The sequence below is a fragment of the Budorcas taxicolor genome, chromosome 1, assembly GCF_023091745.1.
Source record: "Budorcas taxicolor isolate Tak-1 chromosome 1, Takin1.1, whole genome shotgun sequence".
Classification (NCBI taxonomy): domain Eukaryota; kingdom Metazoa; phylum Chordata; class Mammalia; order Artiodactyla; family Bovidae; genus Budorcas; species Budorcas taxicolor.
Window position 1 is genome coordinate 118,377,805 of NC_068910.1, and position 19,573 is coordinate 118,397,377.

The window sequence follows — 19,573 nt, forward strand, 5'->3', positions numbered from 1 at the left end:
TTTTTTCTTTCAGAGCAAAAAAAGTTACATGTATCAAAGAAATAATTATAAAAAGTGACACATACAGGATGCTCAGAAGACCTACATGTCAGGAATGGATGGTGGATGGGGAGAGAAAGATCTTAGTGAAAAGAAATTAGCTATAAAAGAACATACTTCTGTTTTGTAAGGAAAATGAGTGTAAATTTAATACAAGCTCTATGGCTATTGTCTTATGGCAAGATTTACACACGGCTTTTTGGGGATAGGCAGGACTAAAGCATAAGCAGAAATAGAAAAAGCCAAGAAGAAATGAGTAGTTTATACTTTTCCTACCCACATCAGTTCAGCCTCCTCAGACATGGCACTACTGTTCACAGTTCTTAGCATATTTGTGGTTGAAGTGTTATAAATTTCAGTTATAATGGTTATTTCTTCTCTTTCCCTATCGCATCCCTTTTTTTTATGTGCTTTCATGCTATTTCCTAGAAACAGGCATAGGGCCAGCATTTCCTATGTACTCGTTATACATCAGACTTGTCTTATGTGCTTTATAGGTATTAGCATTTTAGATTCCTATGAGGGAGGCAGCATGATTATTCCCATTTGACAGAGATGATATAAAACTTGCCCTAGAGACTCAGAAACCAAGTAGGGAAACAGAATCCAAAGTTAATCCCACTTGACAGAAAACATTTTCCTCCCAATGATGGGTCAAAACTTGGAAACTTCCCATTAAGATAGAATTTCCTTTTTTTATAGGAGCCTTCTAAAAATCAAATTCTTAAAAAATTTTTAATGAAAACAAGATGTGGTGAGATTTAAGCAGAATGTAAAGTAACTCTCTCATGGGCAAATCTGCCATGTGACATTCAATTAATTGTTGAATGTATTTTAGATAAAAGGTATGAAAAAACTGCTTGTTATAATATGATTTGCAAAATTCATGATAATAAAAAGAAAACCTTTTGAGAAAGGTTAAAATATAACTATACCACTGGAAATGCAGTGATCCACAGCACCCTAGTTATAATAGAACTGAGACTTCTGTTGCTGTTTGAATAGAAGTTGCTGTTTAATACATGTAAATTAAATAGGTCAGCCTTATTTATGCTGCATCTGGTTTATACTCAAGAGGAAATTGTGCAGAGCCTTAAAGTGTCTTTAAAAGTCTGTTATTTTATAAATTATATATTTAAAGACACTTCTAAGGGAAGTAGTCTTTATCCTTCTCACAAATTTAATTGCACAAATTAGAAGTAATCTCTAGTTTTAAATTAATTTTTATTGGAGTATAGTTGATCTACAATGCTGTGTTTGTTTCAGGTGTACATCAGAGTGAATCGGCTATATATGTATATTCACTCTTTTATAGATTCTATTCCCATATGGGTCATTACAGAGTATTGGGTTGAGTTCCCTGTACTATACAGTAGGTTCTTATTAGCTATCTATTTTACATATAGTAAACAGTGTGCATAGATCAATCCCAGTTTCCTAATTTATCCCACCAGAAGCAATCTCCTTATATTTGCTCAATTCCATTTTGTTAGAGGGGTTCCCTAGAAGCTCAGTTGGTAAAGAATCCATCTGCAATGCAGGAGACAGTGGTTCAATTCCTCGGTGGAGATTTCCACTGGAGAAGGAATAGGCTACCCACTCCAGTATTCTTGGGCTTCCCTGCTGGCTCAGCTAGTAATGAATCCACCTGCAATGTGGGAGACCTGGGTTCGATCCCTGGATTGGGAAGATCCCCTAGAGACGGGAACAGCTACCCACTCTGGTATTCTGGCCTGGAGAATTCTATGAACTGTATAGTCCATGGGGTCACAATGACAATTATCATCAAAACACTGCCCAGTTAGCTACCATGGTACTCAGTTACTTTGGTCAGTTACAAAAGTGTGAAGAATCCATAATGCAATGCGAAAAAAGCTTGATGGATCAAATACTGGAAACAGGAAAAAGCTCCTTGTCCTTTGAAAATGATGTGTACAGTTCAAAAGTTGCAATTTCAGTCTCTAAGTCTGCTATTAACAAGGAAGAGTTGACTGGGAAACTTAGTGACAAAATGGGTTCATGAGAGTCCCCTAAAAAATTTTAGGGACATGAATGTGAACTTATTTTTCTCTTATCCTCACATCAAAACCTCACCCATCCCTCCTTTCCCTCCATGTCAGAAGCATCCTCTCCCCTTTCCAAAGCCAATAGTCCTACTTGGGCTCTTGACTATTTCTTCTACTTCTTTCAAGATCTTGCACCTTCAATTTATTTGCCTCCATTTCTTTAAATGAATGAAGTATTATTGACTTACAAATATACCCAAATCTCTGCAATATTTAAAAACACAAAACAACAAAACTTTTACTTCAACCTGTTTTTGTCTCTAATTCCTAAAGTGGTTTTTACTTTTCTCCAGTTTCTGTTTATATTCACAGATACATATATTTTTTATCCCTGTCTATATATTTCCTGGGCCTCCCAAGTGACTCAGTGGTAAAGAATTCGCCTGCCAATGCAGGAGACAGGAGACACAGGTTTGATCCCTGGGTCAGGAAGATCCCCTGGAGGATGAAATGGTGATTCACTCCAGTATTCTTGCCTGGAAAATTCTATGCACGGGGAGCCTGGTGGACTATAATCCATGGGGTTGCAAAGAGTCAGACACAACTGAACATGCATGAGCATGCAATGCACGTGTATTTTCCACCCATCGATTCAACTGAAACAATACTTGGTAAATCACAAATGACCATTACACGTACAATTTGTGGTCTTTTCTCAAGACTCACATTCGTTGAACTCTGCAGGACTTGATAAATGTTGACCAGTTGTGGACCAGAAAAACATTTGGAATACTTTCAGTAATAAGTATAAAAACTCAATTCAAGCTATATCATAAAAGGGAAATCACTGGCTCATTTAACTGAGATATGAGGGTATCTTATTTTTGAAATGATTAAATATGAGGGCTCCTCCATTTCTTCTCCCTAGTTCTTTGTTCAGTTCAGTTCAGTTCAGTTCAGTTCAGTCGCTCAGTTGTGTCCGACTCTTTGCGACCCCATGAATTGCAGCACGCCAGGCCTGCCTGTCCATCACCAACTCCCGGAGTTCACTCAAACTCATGTCCATCGAATCAGTGTTGCCATCCAGCCATCTCATCCTCTGTCGTCCCTTTTCCTCCTGCCCTCAATCCCTCCCAGCATCAGAGTCTTTTCCAATAAGTCAACTTCTTTGTTACTGACTTTATTCTCTTCTATTACCAACGGGCTCTTCCATTGAGGCTGGGAAAGCCACAGGAGACCCAGATTTTCTTTCTCCCAAATCCAGGGAAAGATATCTTTTCTATTTCTGCACCTGTACCTCAGTCCCCGAAAGGCCATGTAACTGGCTCTGCTGAAGTCGTATGCCTACTCTTGGCCCAGCTTCTGTTGGCAGGAGGATGGGTAGTCTAATTGGTTCCAGCCTGGGTCGAATGCTTATTCCTGTGCTGAGATGGAATACAGCATTGTAATTGACAGGCTCTCCAGGACCAGATAGAGGAAGGAAATTTCCTAAAACAAAGTGGAGAATTTATTAAAGAAAGAGAATAGAATAAAGTGGTAGATAGTCAAAAAATTTACCCACCCCTCTCTATTACTGAATGCCCTTTGGTTATTTTGCTAACTTCACTGACATATTCTCTAGGCAAAGGCAAACCAGCTTTTAAAACATGAGTTATGTTAAGAAAGCAGTGAAATGTCCAGTTTCCTTGAAATACAGAGTTTATGTAGGAGAGTACTGGGAATCAAATAGAAAGTGTGAATTATGAGCATAGGAAACCTTGAATGTTATGCTATAAAATTCAGACTCTAGGCTAAAGTTTTGGGGCCAGGATGGTAAAATATAAAAGTTATGCCTTAGGAAGATAATTTGAAAATAGTATATGGGCTAACTGGCAGAGTATAGAGATGCGATGGCAATGATACCCATTACCTATCTACAATTATCCAGAAATTATTTTAGAAATGAAGTCAGACCAAAGATACCAGAGAGGCTATAAATAGAACCATTCCCCTGCCTGGTAGAGGAGATAAGACTTTTTAACTTTTAGCATAAAACAAGTGCCAACAGGGAGAAGCTAATCCATGCATCGGGGGGTTGTTAATCCAAATGTTGCTTCTTTACCCAAAACCCCACAAATTGATATAAGTTTGGCTTACGCTGAATGGTAAACTTTATTTTTGTTTAGTCAATGGCTGTTCTAAAGTTTTAGCCTACAGCTCCATAATACCACCATACCTTGGACCTTATCTTGGTTCGAAAACCAGGTTTGAACTGTGCAGTCTACGTAAACATTGGTTTTTTTCACTAGATGCATCCTACAGAGCTATACAGCAAGGGGTTAGTTGAATTTGTGGGTGCAGAACTGTGGATATGGAGGGCAGACTATAAAATTATATGTAATATTAAATTACATATAAATTATATGTATATTTAACCTGCTCAAGGGGTTGGCATCCCTCACTCCCACCTTGTTCAAGGGTCAAATGTAAATTACCTCCATTTGCTAATAACATTGTAAGATGCATGTTAAGTCACAGCAGTCATGTCCAGCTCATTGCAATTCTATGCATTGTAGCCCTCCAGGCTCCTCTATCCATGGAATTCTCCTGGCAAGAATACTGGAATGGGTTGCCCTCCTCCAGGGGAACTTCCCACCCAACATCCTAAGATAGGTACTCTCATTTGATAGCAAGAGGTTAAAAATATTGATAGTTAAAAAAAAACAAAACAAAAACAAAAAACTGCCCAAGGTCCCGTGATTAGAATGTCACAGCTGGAATTCAATCTTAAAACTTTCAAACACCAAATTCAAGATCTTGTCTTCCGGCTTATTGCTTTCTGCAAGTTTCTCTAGTCTCCTGCCCTTCTTAACCTAGTGCTGACCCAGCTTTAGGCCAGAGAGGACCGCCAGGCTCTCTTGGATGCAAATGAATCCAAGATGAACCTAAATGAGCTCAGAGAGGATCTGAGGACAGGTAGGCAGAAGGAAGTAATAGGGGAAAATGGGAAATGCAACTCTCGCCAAATGCTGGTCATATAAATGGTTGTTGGTTGTTTAGTTGCCAAGCCATGTCCAACCATTGCAAGCCCAGGGACTGTAGCCTGCCAGGTTCCTCTGTCCATGGGATTTCCCAGGCAAGAATACTGGAGTGGGTTTCTCCAGGGGATCTTCCCAACCCAGAAATCAAAGCTGGGTCTCCTGCATTGCAAGTATCTTCTTTACTGACCGAGCCATTAGGGAAGCCCCAGTCATACAAATAAACCCTGTTAACCTTGTACTTCTGAGTCTCAAATGTAGAGAAAGTAGAGACTTTTGTGGGTATCAAATAACCAGTTATTAAACATATGTAAAGCATATCTGATTGGTTATATTCCTTCCTGTCATGCTTTGTTCCCAGTTTAACAAATCAGAATATTGTTACTTGGTAGGTGAAATACAGGGCAGGCACTCCCTGAGGTGAATGCAGGGGGAGAAACTGGTTTAAAAAATCCATCTAAAAAGTTCATGTGTATTCTGAGTATAAGAAAAATAATTGTTTTCTTTTAAGCATTTTCCACTCCAAAATCTTGAATTTACTATTTGCAGTTATCACTCTAATCGACAAATTTGGCAAATAAGGCCATGAAGACCAGAAAACACACTTGTGTGTTTTTGGTAGGCTCTAGAGTTTCCCAGAGGTCAAAGTTGAAAGAATGGCTAACAGTGAAAACTTACCATGCCTTTCTGTTTTAGGAAACTGAAGTAAGGTTGTGCTATACCTCATTAGATCACAACAACGAGGGGAAGCGAAGAAAGCCCAAGAAACAGAAAACTCATTTGTCAGACAAGGAGGAAGAGGGGCAGATCCATGCAATGGATATCAGCCTTTCTAAGACCACTTTGGTGGACAGTTTCCCACCAGAAAGCGAGGAAATAGAGGAAAACATTCACGATGATCCCATCAGGCTGTTTGGATTGATCCGTGCACAGAAAGAAGGTTTACACTCACTCGACTATGATCTAGCTCAGTGAACTGGCTCTTACTGGACGTGTTTGTCAAAGAAATGAAGACCCATCTGACACAGCATGACTTGTCATGGTGATGATCTGACCATCCGTTGGTGCGATGGTCGCTTACCTTTTATCTAGAGGTTATGTTATGCACGCCAAATGGAATACCATACAAGTTAGCTATTTAGTTATTTGAATTCACTTAAAAAACACCTATGTAGTAAAATATAAATAAAATCAAGTTTGCAGATTGATCCTGATAGAAGCCATAACTTCAAAACAATATTCGGTGACATAAACCTCCCCCGAAAAAAGGTTTTAAGTATATGTTCTTGATCATGTTGAAAGAAGTCAATATATTTTTTTAAAGTTCTCCTTTCTGAATGTGAAATACCCCATAATTGGAGAAATTTTCTGATTGAAAGGCATAGGAGGCATTTAAACTTATTTCTAAAAGGATAAGCTTCTTAATATTTTCCACAAATGGAAATTTTAGTTCTAGAAATTATAAAATTAATACATACTCCTTATAACAATAAATAGTATGAAAAATAATTTAGATATTTTACTAGCCAGAGATAATTGCCATGATCAACTTTCTGTATATTCTTTTAGATATTTTTCTCAGCATGACCATACATATACCCATATATAGGCCCACTAGTTTTTGAATTTACTAAAAAGGGGAATGATGATTGTACACATATTATTTAAACTTTTTTCACTTAATATATCATAAATTTCTTTCCACTGTTATTTTTAACTACAACTAACTATAGTTAATACTTTTAATTTAATGACTGCATAGTATTTCATTGATGATTGTACCAAAACTTCAATAATTTTGAAGTACATTTAGCTCATTTCCAATCTTTTTTTTTTTTGCTTTTACAAATAACATTTTAATGAGAATCCATCTTTGCACATGTTTGGTACTTGTCTGACTTCTTGTGGCTAAATGTCTAGGAAAAGGATTGCTGCTTTAAAAGGTGTGCATTGTGTAAGTCTCTATAGATTATATTTCTGAAAGGCTAAGAGTTAGGTCAAAGTGTGTGCCCTGTTTAAATGCTAATAAGTGCTCTTAAATTGCTCTCCAAAATTTTTTTTCTAAAATGCTTTCTATCTCGCTCCATTTGGAGTAGACAATTGGGTCGAAATCACTGAACAAAAACATTATACTTGACAGCTATTGCTCCTGCCCTCTGACCAGAGCTTAGAAGATTTTAGTGACTCTTCAATTATCTGTGGAGCTCCCATGGCTGTTGATATCATAAGTTATACAATGATGATGGAAACAGGCTCTGCACCCATTGAACTAGACTAGGATAGAAGATGAGTATTAGGTTAAAGAGAAGTGTAGCTATTAGTAAAAAAAAAAATACTATTAAGAGAAACGAATGAGAGACAATAATAGTGAGAGGGCATCTCTGAAGGAAATCTTAATTCTGAGAACTGAACAATGAGAAGGAACCACCCACATAAAATGAGGAAGAAAGAGCACATTTTGTGTAAAACTTCTATCCCTATTTGGAAGTGCTTACTTCTATCAATAATTATTTTCCATTATGAATCTGTAGAAAAATAAATGATGATCATAAAATATTTTAAGTTGTCCACAATGCCATAGAAAAGACAAAAAATATTAATATCTAAGCTCAGAAGTCAGGTTTCTGATTCCAAAGAACCGAAATGAAATTAATAATACATATTGATTTTGTGTTTAATGTTTAATTTAAAATAAAATTTTGGCTATCATGTTTATGTTGTTACATGTTTGTATATTACCATAGTTCAATAAAAATAAAGTTAGATTGTGATTACAGCAGCTATTTTTTCCTATAACTATTCCACAGGATTCACTTGTATTATTTACCTGGCATCTAGAAATATTTGAATTTTTTGCCTCTGGTTTATATCATTTGAATTCTAAAATATTTTGAGGTTTTGTGTACCAGATATATCTGATGCACATTAGGAAGATTTTTAGCTACAAATTTAAATTCTTTAATAAATATAAGGCTCTTTAAGTTACCTATTTCTTATTGTGTGATCTTGGTGAATGTGTCTTTTGAGGAATTTGTTAAATTTATCAGCATTAAGTTGTTCAGATACTCTCTATTATTCTTTTAATATCTGTAGAATTTGTAGTGACTTTTCTTTTATACTGATAATTTGTTTATTTTTACCCATCTAGAGGTTTGTTAATTTTGATTCCCTGAAAAAGTTATTGTTCAATTTCCTATTGTTTTTACATTTTCTGTTTCATTGACTTACCCTCTGATCTATATTATATCCTTTCTTCTGCCTATTTTATGTTTCATTTTTCTTTTTTAAAAAAACATTTTAAGGTGGAAACTGAGGTCATTAATATAAAACTTTTCTTATCTAAAGTAGTCAGTCTCATAAATTTTCCCCTTTCTAAAATATTGTTTTGCTATATCCCACAAATTTTGATGTTTTCATACTCATTTATTTCAAATACTTTCAATTTCCCTTTTGATTTCTTAAGCAATGGGTTACTTATAAATGTATTTTATAGTTTTTCCAGATATTTCTGTTGTTGACTCCTAAATTAATTCTATTGTGGTCATAGAACATATGACTTGAATCTTTTTATATTTATTGTGGCTTTACTGTCAGAATACAGTCTATCTTGGTGGGTAACAGTGTGTACTTGAAAAATGTATGTTCTATTGATAGAGTGTTCTGTAAGTGTCAGTTAGGTCAATTTGGTTGACAGAGTTATTCAAGTCTTCCAGGTGGCACTAGTGGTGAAGAATGGCCTGGCCAATACAGAAGACACAGGAGCTGTGGGTTCAATCTCTGGGTCAGGAAGGTCCCCTGGAGGAGGCCCTGGCATCCCACTCCAGTATACTTGCTGGGAGAATCCTGTGGACAGAGGAGCCTGGTGGGCTACAGACTGTCGGGTGGCAAACAGTTGGGCACAACTGAAGTGGATGAGCATGCAGACACATGCATAGCCTCACTGATCTTGCCCATGTGTTCTATCCGATACTGAGAGGAGATTGTTGAAACCTGACTGTGTTTGTACTTTTGTCTATTTCTCTGTACTAGTCTGTCAGTTATCACTTCATGCTTTTTAAAGCTCTATCATTATTAGGGCATACACGTTCAGAGCATTATTTGAGATGAATTTAATCTTTATCATTATGATATAACCATCTTCATCCTTGGTAGTATTGTTTTCTCTGCAATCTACTGTGTCTAGTATTAATATTGTTATTTTAGCTCTTTTGATTAATGTTAACATGATATCTTTTTATATCTTTTCAACCTAGTTATATCTTTTATGCTTAAAGTGCACTTTTTGTGGGCCAGATATAGTTTTGCTTTTTTAAAAAAATCCAGTCTGAAAATCTATCATTTAATTGGGGTGTTTATTTTCATTTAGTGCAGTTATTGATATTATTGGGTTCAAAGCAACACTGTTAATATGTTTATTTGTCTCATCTGTTCTTGTTTTCTTTTTATGACAGCTTCTAGATTATATCAGTATTTTATGATTCCATTTTATTTTCATGGCTGGATTATTAGTTATAAATCTGTTATTTTAGTATTACATATCATTATAAACTTTCACATTTCAGCTGAAAAAATGTAAAGAAAACAGAGAACATTTTGACTCAAAAACCAGATGAATTCCACAGTCTTAAGATTTTCACTGAAAATGTCTTAAGGTTCCAAAAAGTTCAACTCAAATCTCAAGAGTAGGAGAAGTAACTCATTTTCCTCTGGTATTAAAGGATTTCTTTCTAGCAGATTAAAGGCAGTATGATTAGTTTTGACATATACTTAAATCTCTGAGGTTTTGCCTTCATTTGATGAAAAGAATTGATAACTTATATTAAGACAGAGAAAAACAAGAACATTAAAATCAACAGAAGATAATAAGACAAATTCAACAGATGCACTAGTAATGATGCTTGTGTTCCTTTAACCTCTTCGAAGAAGCCATCCTGCCTACTCACAGCTTCTACTAAGTTATGGCTGACTGTATCTGAAGTGGGTACCTGAATCAAGATAGCTGTCTCATCTATAGATTGGTGTAGAAGATGCACTATCAGTGGGGGCAGAGCCAACAGGATGCTATTAAAGAGAATTTGGTGCTTGATAAACAAGGCACAATTGCAAGGGGACAGAAACTAAGAGTAAACACAAGAAGATTGTTGCTAGAGAATGGAATTCAAGACTCTGATCAATCAGAAAATCATAACAACTCTTATTTATTAAGAACTTACTAAGTGCAAGACACTGGGCTAAGTACTTACCTGCATATCTAATTTAATCACGTAACACCCTAAGAGATGGATGCTGTTATAATCTTACATATGAGAAAACCAAGGCTGATAAAGATTAACTTGCCCATTATTTCACAAATATAGATTCAGAATTTAAATAGCAGTCCAAGTGCAGAGCTGTATAAGTTGAGAAATTGATCCCTTCAGGTGGTTAAAAGCACCTTAGGCCCAAGTTGTGGATTGTCCTTGGTGAAGTGAAGCAGCTCAGTCGTGTCCGACTCTTAGCGACCCCATGGACTGCAGCATACCAGGCTCCCCCATCCATGGGGTTCTCCAGGCAAGAGTACTGGAGTGGGGTGCCATTCTCCGATAATCATCTCTACTTTAAATATATTGGGTTTCTCATATTTAAAAGTAAAAAAGGTTAACTAAGACAAATTGAAGAAAAAGTATTAGAAATGTTGAAAAATAGTAAAAATCTATTGTAGTTTTCACCAACTAAGAACGTCTCTAATTTAGGATGAATCTAAATATAAATCCATGTAAATGAGAGTTTGTGGCTTTTAATAAACACCAAGACATCTGCCACTACAGTTTCATATTAAAGTGTTTTCACAGGCAAGCATTTTATTAATGCCACTTGCTTTTAAATGCCTTCCCTTTAACAGTCTTCTATCCCAATTTTAGGGGAAAGAGAGGTCATCACTTTAGTGACTTTGGATGCTAAAGTCATATTCACACCTATAAAAGACAAAACCCAAAACAAACTTGCAAAAAAGTTTTCAGTGTTACAGGCAACACCTGGTTTTGTGCCCAGTTTTGTCTAATATTGAACATGGGTGTGGAAAGCTATCTCATTTAGAAATTTTTATTTAAACTAAAATGGAAAGAATGGAATAAGTGTTTCAGTCATTACTATCTTTGGCCACTTCTGATATAATTAACTCTCTTAACAAGTCAGTATCCATCACCAAACTTGAGAATTAGACATTTGGTTTGGTTTACATCTAAACTGATTGAGACAGTAGATTAAAAAACTGGTCCAAGTGTTGAGTAATAAAAATATACCATTAGCATTTTAACTTGAGAAGGCAATGGCACCCCAGTACTCCTGTACTCCTGCCTGGAAAATCCCATGGATGGAGGAGCCTGGTGGGGTCCAGTCCATGGGGTCCAAGTGTTGAGTAATAAAAATGTACCATTAGCATTTTAACTTGAGAAGGCAATGGCACCCCAGTACTCCTGTACTCCAGTACTCCTGCCTGAAAATCCCATGGATGGAGGAGCCTGGTGGGCTCCAGTCCATGGGGTCGCTAGAGTTGGACACGGCTGTGTAACTTCACTTTCACTTTTCACTTTCATGTATTGGAGAAGGAAATGGCAACCCACTCCAGTTTTCTTGCCTGGAGAATCCCAGGGACGGGGGAGGCTGGTGGGCTGCTGTCCATGGAGTCACACAGAGTTGGACACGACTGAAGCAACTTAGCAGCAGCAGCATTTTAACTGAAAATGTATAAACATCTTTTATTAAACGTTTGATGTAGGCCCAAGGCCATTTCTTAAGAAAGTCTATGATGGGAGTTTCATGCTATCTTTCTTATATAAATCTCACTATCCATAAAATAATGTCTATAGCCCCAGTTTTAGTTTCTTTAAAGTGAAATAAGAAACATCTGTGATGAAATCAAAGTGCAGAATTCCTCTAGACCTTTTCTTCCAAGATTTTTATGGGAACTTTACCCACATCTAAATTGGCAGCAATTTTTAAGCAAGTCACATTTTTTTCTTTGCTAAACAGTAAGCTTATTTATCATTCAGAAAGTTCTAGCCATACTCATATATCATTAGGACACATAATAGTTGTCTTGTGTAATTACAATAACAAGTATAGCTAGCAAGTTTATAAGACAAACACCACTGACTCTTGCAGGTCAGGAAGCAACAGTTAGAACTGGACATGGAACAACAGACTGGTTCCAAATAGGAAAAGGAGTACGTCAAGGTTGTATATTGTCACCCTGCTTATTTAACTTATATGCAGAGTACATCATGAGAAATGCTGGACTAGAGGAAGCACAAGCTGGAATCAAGATTGCCAGGAGAAATCTCAATAACCTCAGATATGCAGATGACATCACCCTTATGGCAGAAAGTGAAGAAGAACTAAAGGGCTTCTTGATGAAAGTGAAAGAGGAGAGTGAAAAAGTTGGCTTAAAACTCAACATTCAGAAAACTGAGATCATGGCATCCAGTCCCATCACTTCATGGCAAATAGATAGGGAAACAGTAGAAACAGTGCCTGACTTTATTTTTCTGGGCTCCAAAATCACTGCAGATGGTGACTGCAGCCATGAACACACTTACTCCTTGAAAGGAAAGTTATGACCAACCTAGATAGCATATTAAAAAGCAGAGACATTACTTTGTCAACAAAGGTTCATCTAGTCAAGGCTATGGTTTTTCCAGTGGTCATGTATGGATGTGAGAGTTGGACTGTCAAGAAAGCTGAGTGCAGAAGAATTGATACTTTTGAACTGTGGTGTTGGAGAAGACTCTTGAGAGTCCTTTGGACTGCAAGGAGATCCAACCAGTCCATCCTAAAGGAAATCAATCCTGGGTGTTCATTAGAAAGACTGATGTTAAAGCTGAAACCCCAATAGGTTGGCCACCTGATGTGGAGAGCTGACTCATTGGAAAAGACCCTGATGCTGGGAGGGATTGGGGGCAGGAGGAGAAGGGGATGACAGAGGATGAGATGGTTAGATGGCATCACCAACTCAATGGACATGAGTTTGGGTAAACTGTGGGAGTTCGTGATGGACAGGGAGGTCTGGCGTGCTGCGGTTCATGGGGTCGCAGAGTCGGACATGACTGAGTGACTGAACTGAACTAAACTGACTCTTGGGAAGTCTACAACCCTCGTGGTGGGACAAATTTCAGCTGACTGTAAGTGTTATATAGGCTGTTATCACAGAAGCAATAGCAGCATCTGCAAATCTACCAACAGAAAAATTAATTTCTGAACTAAGCATTATTGTGTTTTTGTATTCAAAAGAACAGAGGGAATACTATTGAGTCAGCAGAGGCAAACTGCCCATAGTCCTCTAGTTTTCATAATCCCATTTGTTCTTTCTCAATACAGAATCTTGATTTTTAAACTGGTGACCAAGTTGGCCTTAGGGCTTTCCAGTTTGCTCAGTGGTAAAAGAATCTGCCTGCCAAAGCAGGAGACACAGGTTTGATTGCCTGGGACAGAAAGATCCGCTGGAGGAGGAAATGGCTACCCATCCCAGTGTTCTTGCCTGGAGAATTCCATGGACAGAGCCTGGTGGGCTACAATCCAGGGGGTTGCAAAGAGTTGGACACAGCTGAGCGCACATGCAAACAGGATTTAACACACCATATCATTTATATGTGGAATCTAAAATATGATACAAATAAATTTACAAAACCGATCATAGACACAGAAAACAAACTTATGGTTACCAAAAGGGAAATGGGATGGGGGTGGTATAATTTGAAGTTAACAACTGTATAGCACAGGGAACTATCTAATAACCTATAATAAACCATAATGGAAAATATGAAAAAGCATGCATAAATATGTATATATATATTTATTTACATATGTATGTATATATAAAACTGAATCACTTTGCTGTACACCAGAAATTAACACAATGTTGTAGGTCAACTATACTTCAATTAAAAAGATGTGATGGATGATTTTGAACAGCCATGTTAGGTCACAGGATGGATGCCACAGGCTAAGGATGGCAGCCACAGGCTAAGGATTGCAGAGAAACAACAGGAAGCATGTAAGCCTCTAACACATGCAGCATCACTCCAACCTTGGGCCACCTATATCCAGCTTTCTTAATGTGAGAGAAATTTATTTTACTTAAGCCATTGCTATTTTGAGTTTTCTGTTTACTTCCAGGTGGGCCTTATCTAAGTCATGTATCCACAAATACATTGGTTTCACTTTTTACCTAACTTTTCTCCAAGAAGAAATATGAAATGCTAAAATTTTGTCCTTTAGGGTGCAGGGAAGTTTGTAAAATGAGATCCATTGACATACATCCATGATTAGTATCTGTTTTATACTACTCAGAATAATCTTAGAGATCATAGAAAAGCGACATTTTAGGAAGAAAAATGCATATTGAAATTCCTCACATATGCATAAGCTCGTTTCTTCTCCTTTTAAATTTAGCCTATTACATATGATTTTGAAGACTACACTTGCATACCTTTATTGGTTATTACAAGTTCAGAGGAAACAAAAGAACTGTGCCTTAAGGAGATCACTGAAAATTCAGCAAGACATTTACAGACATTTTAAATAGATATTAAAACAACCAATTTTAAAAGATCAACAATTATCTCTTAACTGATTATACTTCATTCACTCTAAATATTCCTATAAAATTGTTAGGACAATAACACTTGCTGTATTTTTAATTACCGAGTTGGTATCAGTTTGACCTAATTCAGTCAGTTTAGCTGGCTCTGAAAGACAAGGTTCCAGCAAAGATGTAAATCAAGTGGCCTGCAGAGTTCAACTCTGATACAGGTCAGAGCAAGCAATGGAGATGTGAGGTGATCAGATTCTAACAAGAAGGGAGGCAGGTCTGCAGCCTCTTGCAGGGCACTTAGGCAGGCGAATTTCCTTCTTCCTCCAGCCAGGAGTTCTGCAGTGTCCTCTGCTCTATAGCTTTGGAACTTTAATCATCCTAAAGAGAGGAATACCTTTTCCTGGACCTGTTGACATCGTCCTGTCAATTTTGTCGTTCTTGCATACTTTGCACTCAATGAGGAACGACACATTTCTCATTTGCAGAATCAGAATGTGGAAGATTAATGCTATATGCATCCTCTCTCACTGTTTATAAATACAATCCCATTCATCTCTTATTCCATTTTTGCAAGTAAAAATGAGGTCGCAGGCCTGCTTTTTACTTTTTATGCTAAGTAATGAGGTTTACAAAGACTCGCATTAAAAAAGTAGAAGTCTTCACAATTAACAAGAGTCTTAAAGAAATGATGTCCCTTCTCTCCTGAAGTTACAGAAAGAGAGCTTTGTATATCATAAAACAAATTCAAATAGTCTGATTTGATAAAGTATTAAATAGAGGGTATTCACAAGAATATCAATCGCGTTTCCTGTGCAACAAGGGGATTTGTGAATATTCATAACTGTTCTATTAATATAAATTTGTCCTTGGGAGCAGCATATAAAGATAAGATTCTTGTAAGACTTTGAAGACTTTAGAGATTGTTGCCATGCCCTGTAATAATAATAACCAAAAGAAATTTGCAGTTCTGATTAGTTATTTTACCCAAACTGATAGTATTATAACTGTCTTCTCAGTGTTTTTTAAGATTGTATTAGGTTGGTGCAAAAGTAATTGTGGTTTTGCATTGTTGAACTTTGCAATGATATTGGAATACATCCTTAAATAAATGTGGTTATGTTATACATCATTTTAATGCCCATTTCTCACTTTGTTTTTTTGCTAATGACTTATTACTTGCTATTTATTCTAGACTATAGAAATGATGTTAGACAAAAAACAAATCTGAGCAATTTTCTTATTTGAATTCAAAATGGTTTGCAAAGCAGCAGAGACAAATTGCAACATCATCAACAACAACATCAACATCAACAACAATTGGCTCTGCAACTGCAAATGAATATACAGTGCAGTGGTGGTTCACGAAGTTTGTAAAGGAAATGAGAGCTTAAAGATGAGGAGCATAGTGGCTGGCCATTGGAAGTTAACAGTGACCAACTTAGAGGATCATCGGAGCTGATCCTTTTAGAACTACATGAGAAGTTGCTGAAGAACTCAACGTTGACCACTCTACAGTTGTTCAGCATTTGAAGCAAATTGGAAAGGTGAAAAAGCTCAATAAATGGGTGTCTCATGAGCAAATTTAAAAAATTGTCATTTTGAAGTGTCTTCTCTTATTCTATGCAAGAACAATGAATCATTTCTCAGTTGGATTTTGATGTGTGACAAAGTGTATTTTATACATCAACAAACAATGAGCAGCTCACTTCTCAAAGCCAAACTTGTGCCAAGAAAATATCATGGTCACTGTTTGGTGGTCTGCTGCCGGTCTGACCTACTACAGCTTTCTGAATCCTGGTGAAATCGTTATATCTGAGAAGTATGCTCAGCAAATTAATGAAATGCACTGAAAACTGTAATGCCTGAAGCCAGCATTGGTCAACAGAAAGGACCCAATTATTTTCCATGACAACGCCCAACCACAGGTTACACAACCAATTGCTTCAAAAGTTTTGAATTGAAGAATTGTGCACAAAGAATTGAAGCAATTGCACAATTGCTTCAAAAGTTGAACAAATTGGGTTACGCCTCATCTACCATATTCACTTGACCTCTTGCCAACCAAGTACCACTTCAAGTATCTTGACAACTCTTTGTAGGGAAAATGCTTCTACAACCAGCAGGAGGCACAAAATGCTTTCCAAGGGTTCAGCAAATCCTGAAGCATGCATTTTTACGCTACAGGAATATACAGACATTTCTTTTTGGCAAAAATGTTGATTGCAATGGTCCTTATTTTTATTAGTAAAGATGTATTTGAGCCTAGTTGTGATTTAAAATTCACGTCCAAAACTTCAATTATTTTTGTAACAACCTAAGAAATACTTGTCATATTAATAAGTCACATCAGGAAATAATCACTAGCATTTTCCAATTTTGTCATAATCATGATCAAAAAACCTAAAGCCAATGACTGCAATTTTTCTTGTTTTAACTAGGAGATTGAATCCACTAACTTATGAGGAATAATATTTTACAAATATTTTGAGAATGGAGGAATAATCCACCTATAACTGTCCTACAAGTAATATATCCAAAAAAAAAAAAAGGATACAAAAGTTGAAAATAAAGATCAAAAACAGATATAATAAGCAAATAACATAAAATGTATTGATAGTTACAATAGTGTTAGGCAAAACAGACATGACAACAGAAAGCAATAATAAAGCACAGCAATTGGTAAACTTAACATTTAGTAAGAATATATAGTGTTTCTAATTTGTGTGAAGAAAGCTGAGCACTGAAGAATTGATGCTTTTGAACTGTGGTGTTGGAGAAGACTCTTCAGAGTACTTTGGACTGCAAGGAGATCCAACCACTCCATCCTAAAGGAGATCAGTCCTGAGTGTTCATTGGAAGGACTGATGTTGAAACTGAAACTCCAGTACTCTGGCTACCTGATGTGAAGGGCTGACTCGTTCGAAAAGACCCTGTTGTTGGGAAAGATTGAAGGCAGGAGAAGAAGGGGATGACAGAGGATGAGATGGCTGGATGGCATCACCGACTCGATGGATGTGAGTTTGAGTGAACTCCAGGAGTTGATGATGGACAGGGAGGCCTGGTGCGCTGCAGTTCATGGGGTCACAAAGAGTCAAACACGACTGAGCGACTGAACTGAACTGAACTTAATATCATAAAGCCAAAATTTACAGAACCAAAAAGAGAAAGTATAAAAGTAAGACTCTGAGGAGGAAATTTTCCCTCTACTCTTACTGGTTCTTTTGGCTGGTGTAATAATTGAAAGAAGACAGATTAATAGGAGAAAAGTCAATTTAGCTTTGTAACTATGGGGTCCCCCCAACACCTGAGACTCAGAGAAGGTACCAAAGCAAAGAAGGAAGCGTTCATACATTTTAGACAAAGAAACAGTAAATTCGTGAGGAACTGACAAGACAAAGAAGCTTAGGTCTGAGTACTAATTAGTGAAGAATCTAACAGAATTTGTTTACACAGCCTTCTCAGCCCTAATTCCCTGTCTCTGGTGATAAGGATGTCTCTCTACATCCTGCTACAGGGAGGCTACCTTTCTCATGGGAGATTTATCTCCTACTTTCAGGGAAACAAAGGAAGGGGACAAAGAGGGTCAGAGTGTCCTTCTGGCACTGGCTGTTTCTTAAATAACTTTAAAATAATCAATATACCACTTTGGCATATTTTGTCATGCCCTGCCCTGAGCCACATCAACTTAAACACAATTTTCTCTGTAATTTATGGATTAATACACAAAGAAATCAATAAGGATTTGGAAGATGTAGAAAATATTGTTAATATTGACTTAATGAAAAACTTATAAGCTGCTGTGCTCTGGCAAACTGTTACGCTGTGAAAGGGTTACAACTTGGTCCACATCTTAAGTCTCTCTGCCCTATGAGTGCTGAAGTAGGTGTCCTGAGCCTCTCAGACCAGTCTCATCTGACCTCAAGTAACCTCACTCATTTATGCTACTAATACATGATATGAAAACATCTGAGGGACTGAGACAGTGGGCTTTTATAGAAAACTATATTCAGTAACCAGATATTTTCAGGAACACATAGAACAGTTACGAAAATTATTGACCACATTCTAAGCCATAAACTAAGCCTTGGTATATGTCAAAAAAGCAGAATTACAGACACATTCTTTGACAATTAAGAAAAAAGTTGTTTTGTTAAAAAATAAGTTTAAAAAGTAAGCAAATTTGGAAATGATAAACACATTTTTAAATATCCCATGGATAAAAGAATAATGAAAGTTAAAACTGAGAGGTAAAGCTGAACTATGATTCCACCTACTTCTGGGTTGTTTTAATTGATACTTAGAAGGAAATGTAGTTTTAAAAGCTCATGTTAAAAAATAGGGTGAAAACCAAGCATTAAATATCAACTGTAAAATGCTGGCGATAAACAAGAGTCTAAATAGAGAAGTAAACAAAGAGCAAGAATTCATTAGGAAAAGATATAGAATTTGCAAAGCCAAAATTGATTCTTTGATAAGGTATAATGGCAATACTTTCAAGCTTCTATATCAGTGATCTGCAACTGAGAGCAATTTTGCTTTCCTCATCTTCCAACCCTTCCCCAGGGAACATCTGGCGAAGACTGAAGACAAACTGTGATTGGAAATACAACCTGGGGTGGGGTGTGTCACTGGAATGTGGTGGGTAGAGTCCAAAGATGATGCTAAAAATCCTGCATGTGGGCTTCCCTGGTGGCTCATTGTTAAAGAATCCGCCTGACAATGCAGGAAACACAGGTTCAATCCCTGATCCGAAAGAGTCTCACATGCCACACAGCTAAACCAGTGTGCCACAACTATTGAGCCTGGGCTCTAGAGTCCAAACTGCAGCTACTGAGGTTCATGTCTCAAGCCCCAACTACTGCTACAACCACTGAAGCTCAAGTGCCTGAAGAACCTAAGCCACCCCATTTTGCTAAAAAAAGACTCCATTTTAGAGTTCT

At 37.0% G+C, this 19,573-nt stretch overlaps 1 protein-coding gene across 1 annotated transcript in view; it reads left to right on the forward strand.

Moving 5' to 3' along the window:
- Window positions 1-6,037, forward strand: part of LOC128052390 (T-cell receptor-associated transmembrane adapter 1) — a 99,024-nt gene extending 92,987 nt beyond the window's left edge. The window contains exon 6 of the mRNA XM_052644942.1: window positions 5,759-6,037. Coding sequence (XP_052500902.1) covers window positions 5,759-6,037 — 279 coding nt within the window. The remainder of the gene's footprint in view (window positions 1-5,758) is intronic.
- The last annotated feature ends 13,536 nt before the right edge of the window (window positions 6,038-19,573 follow it).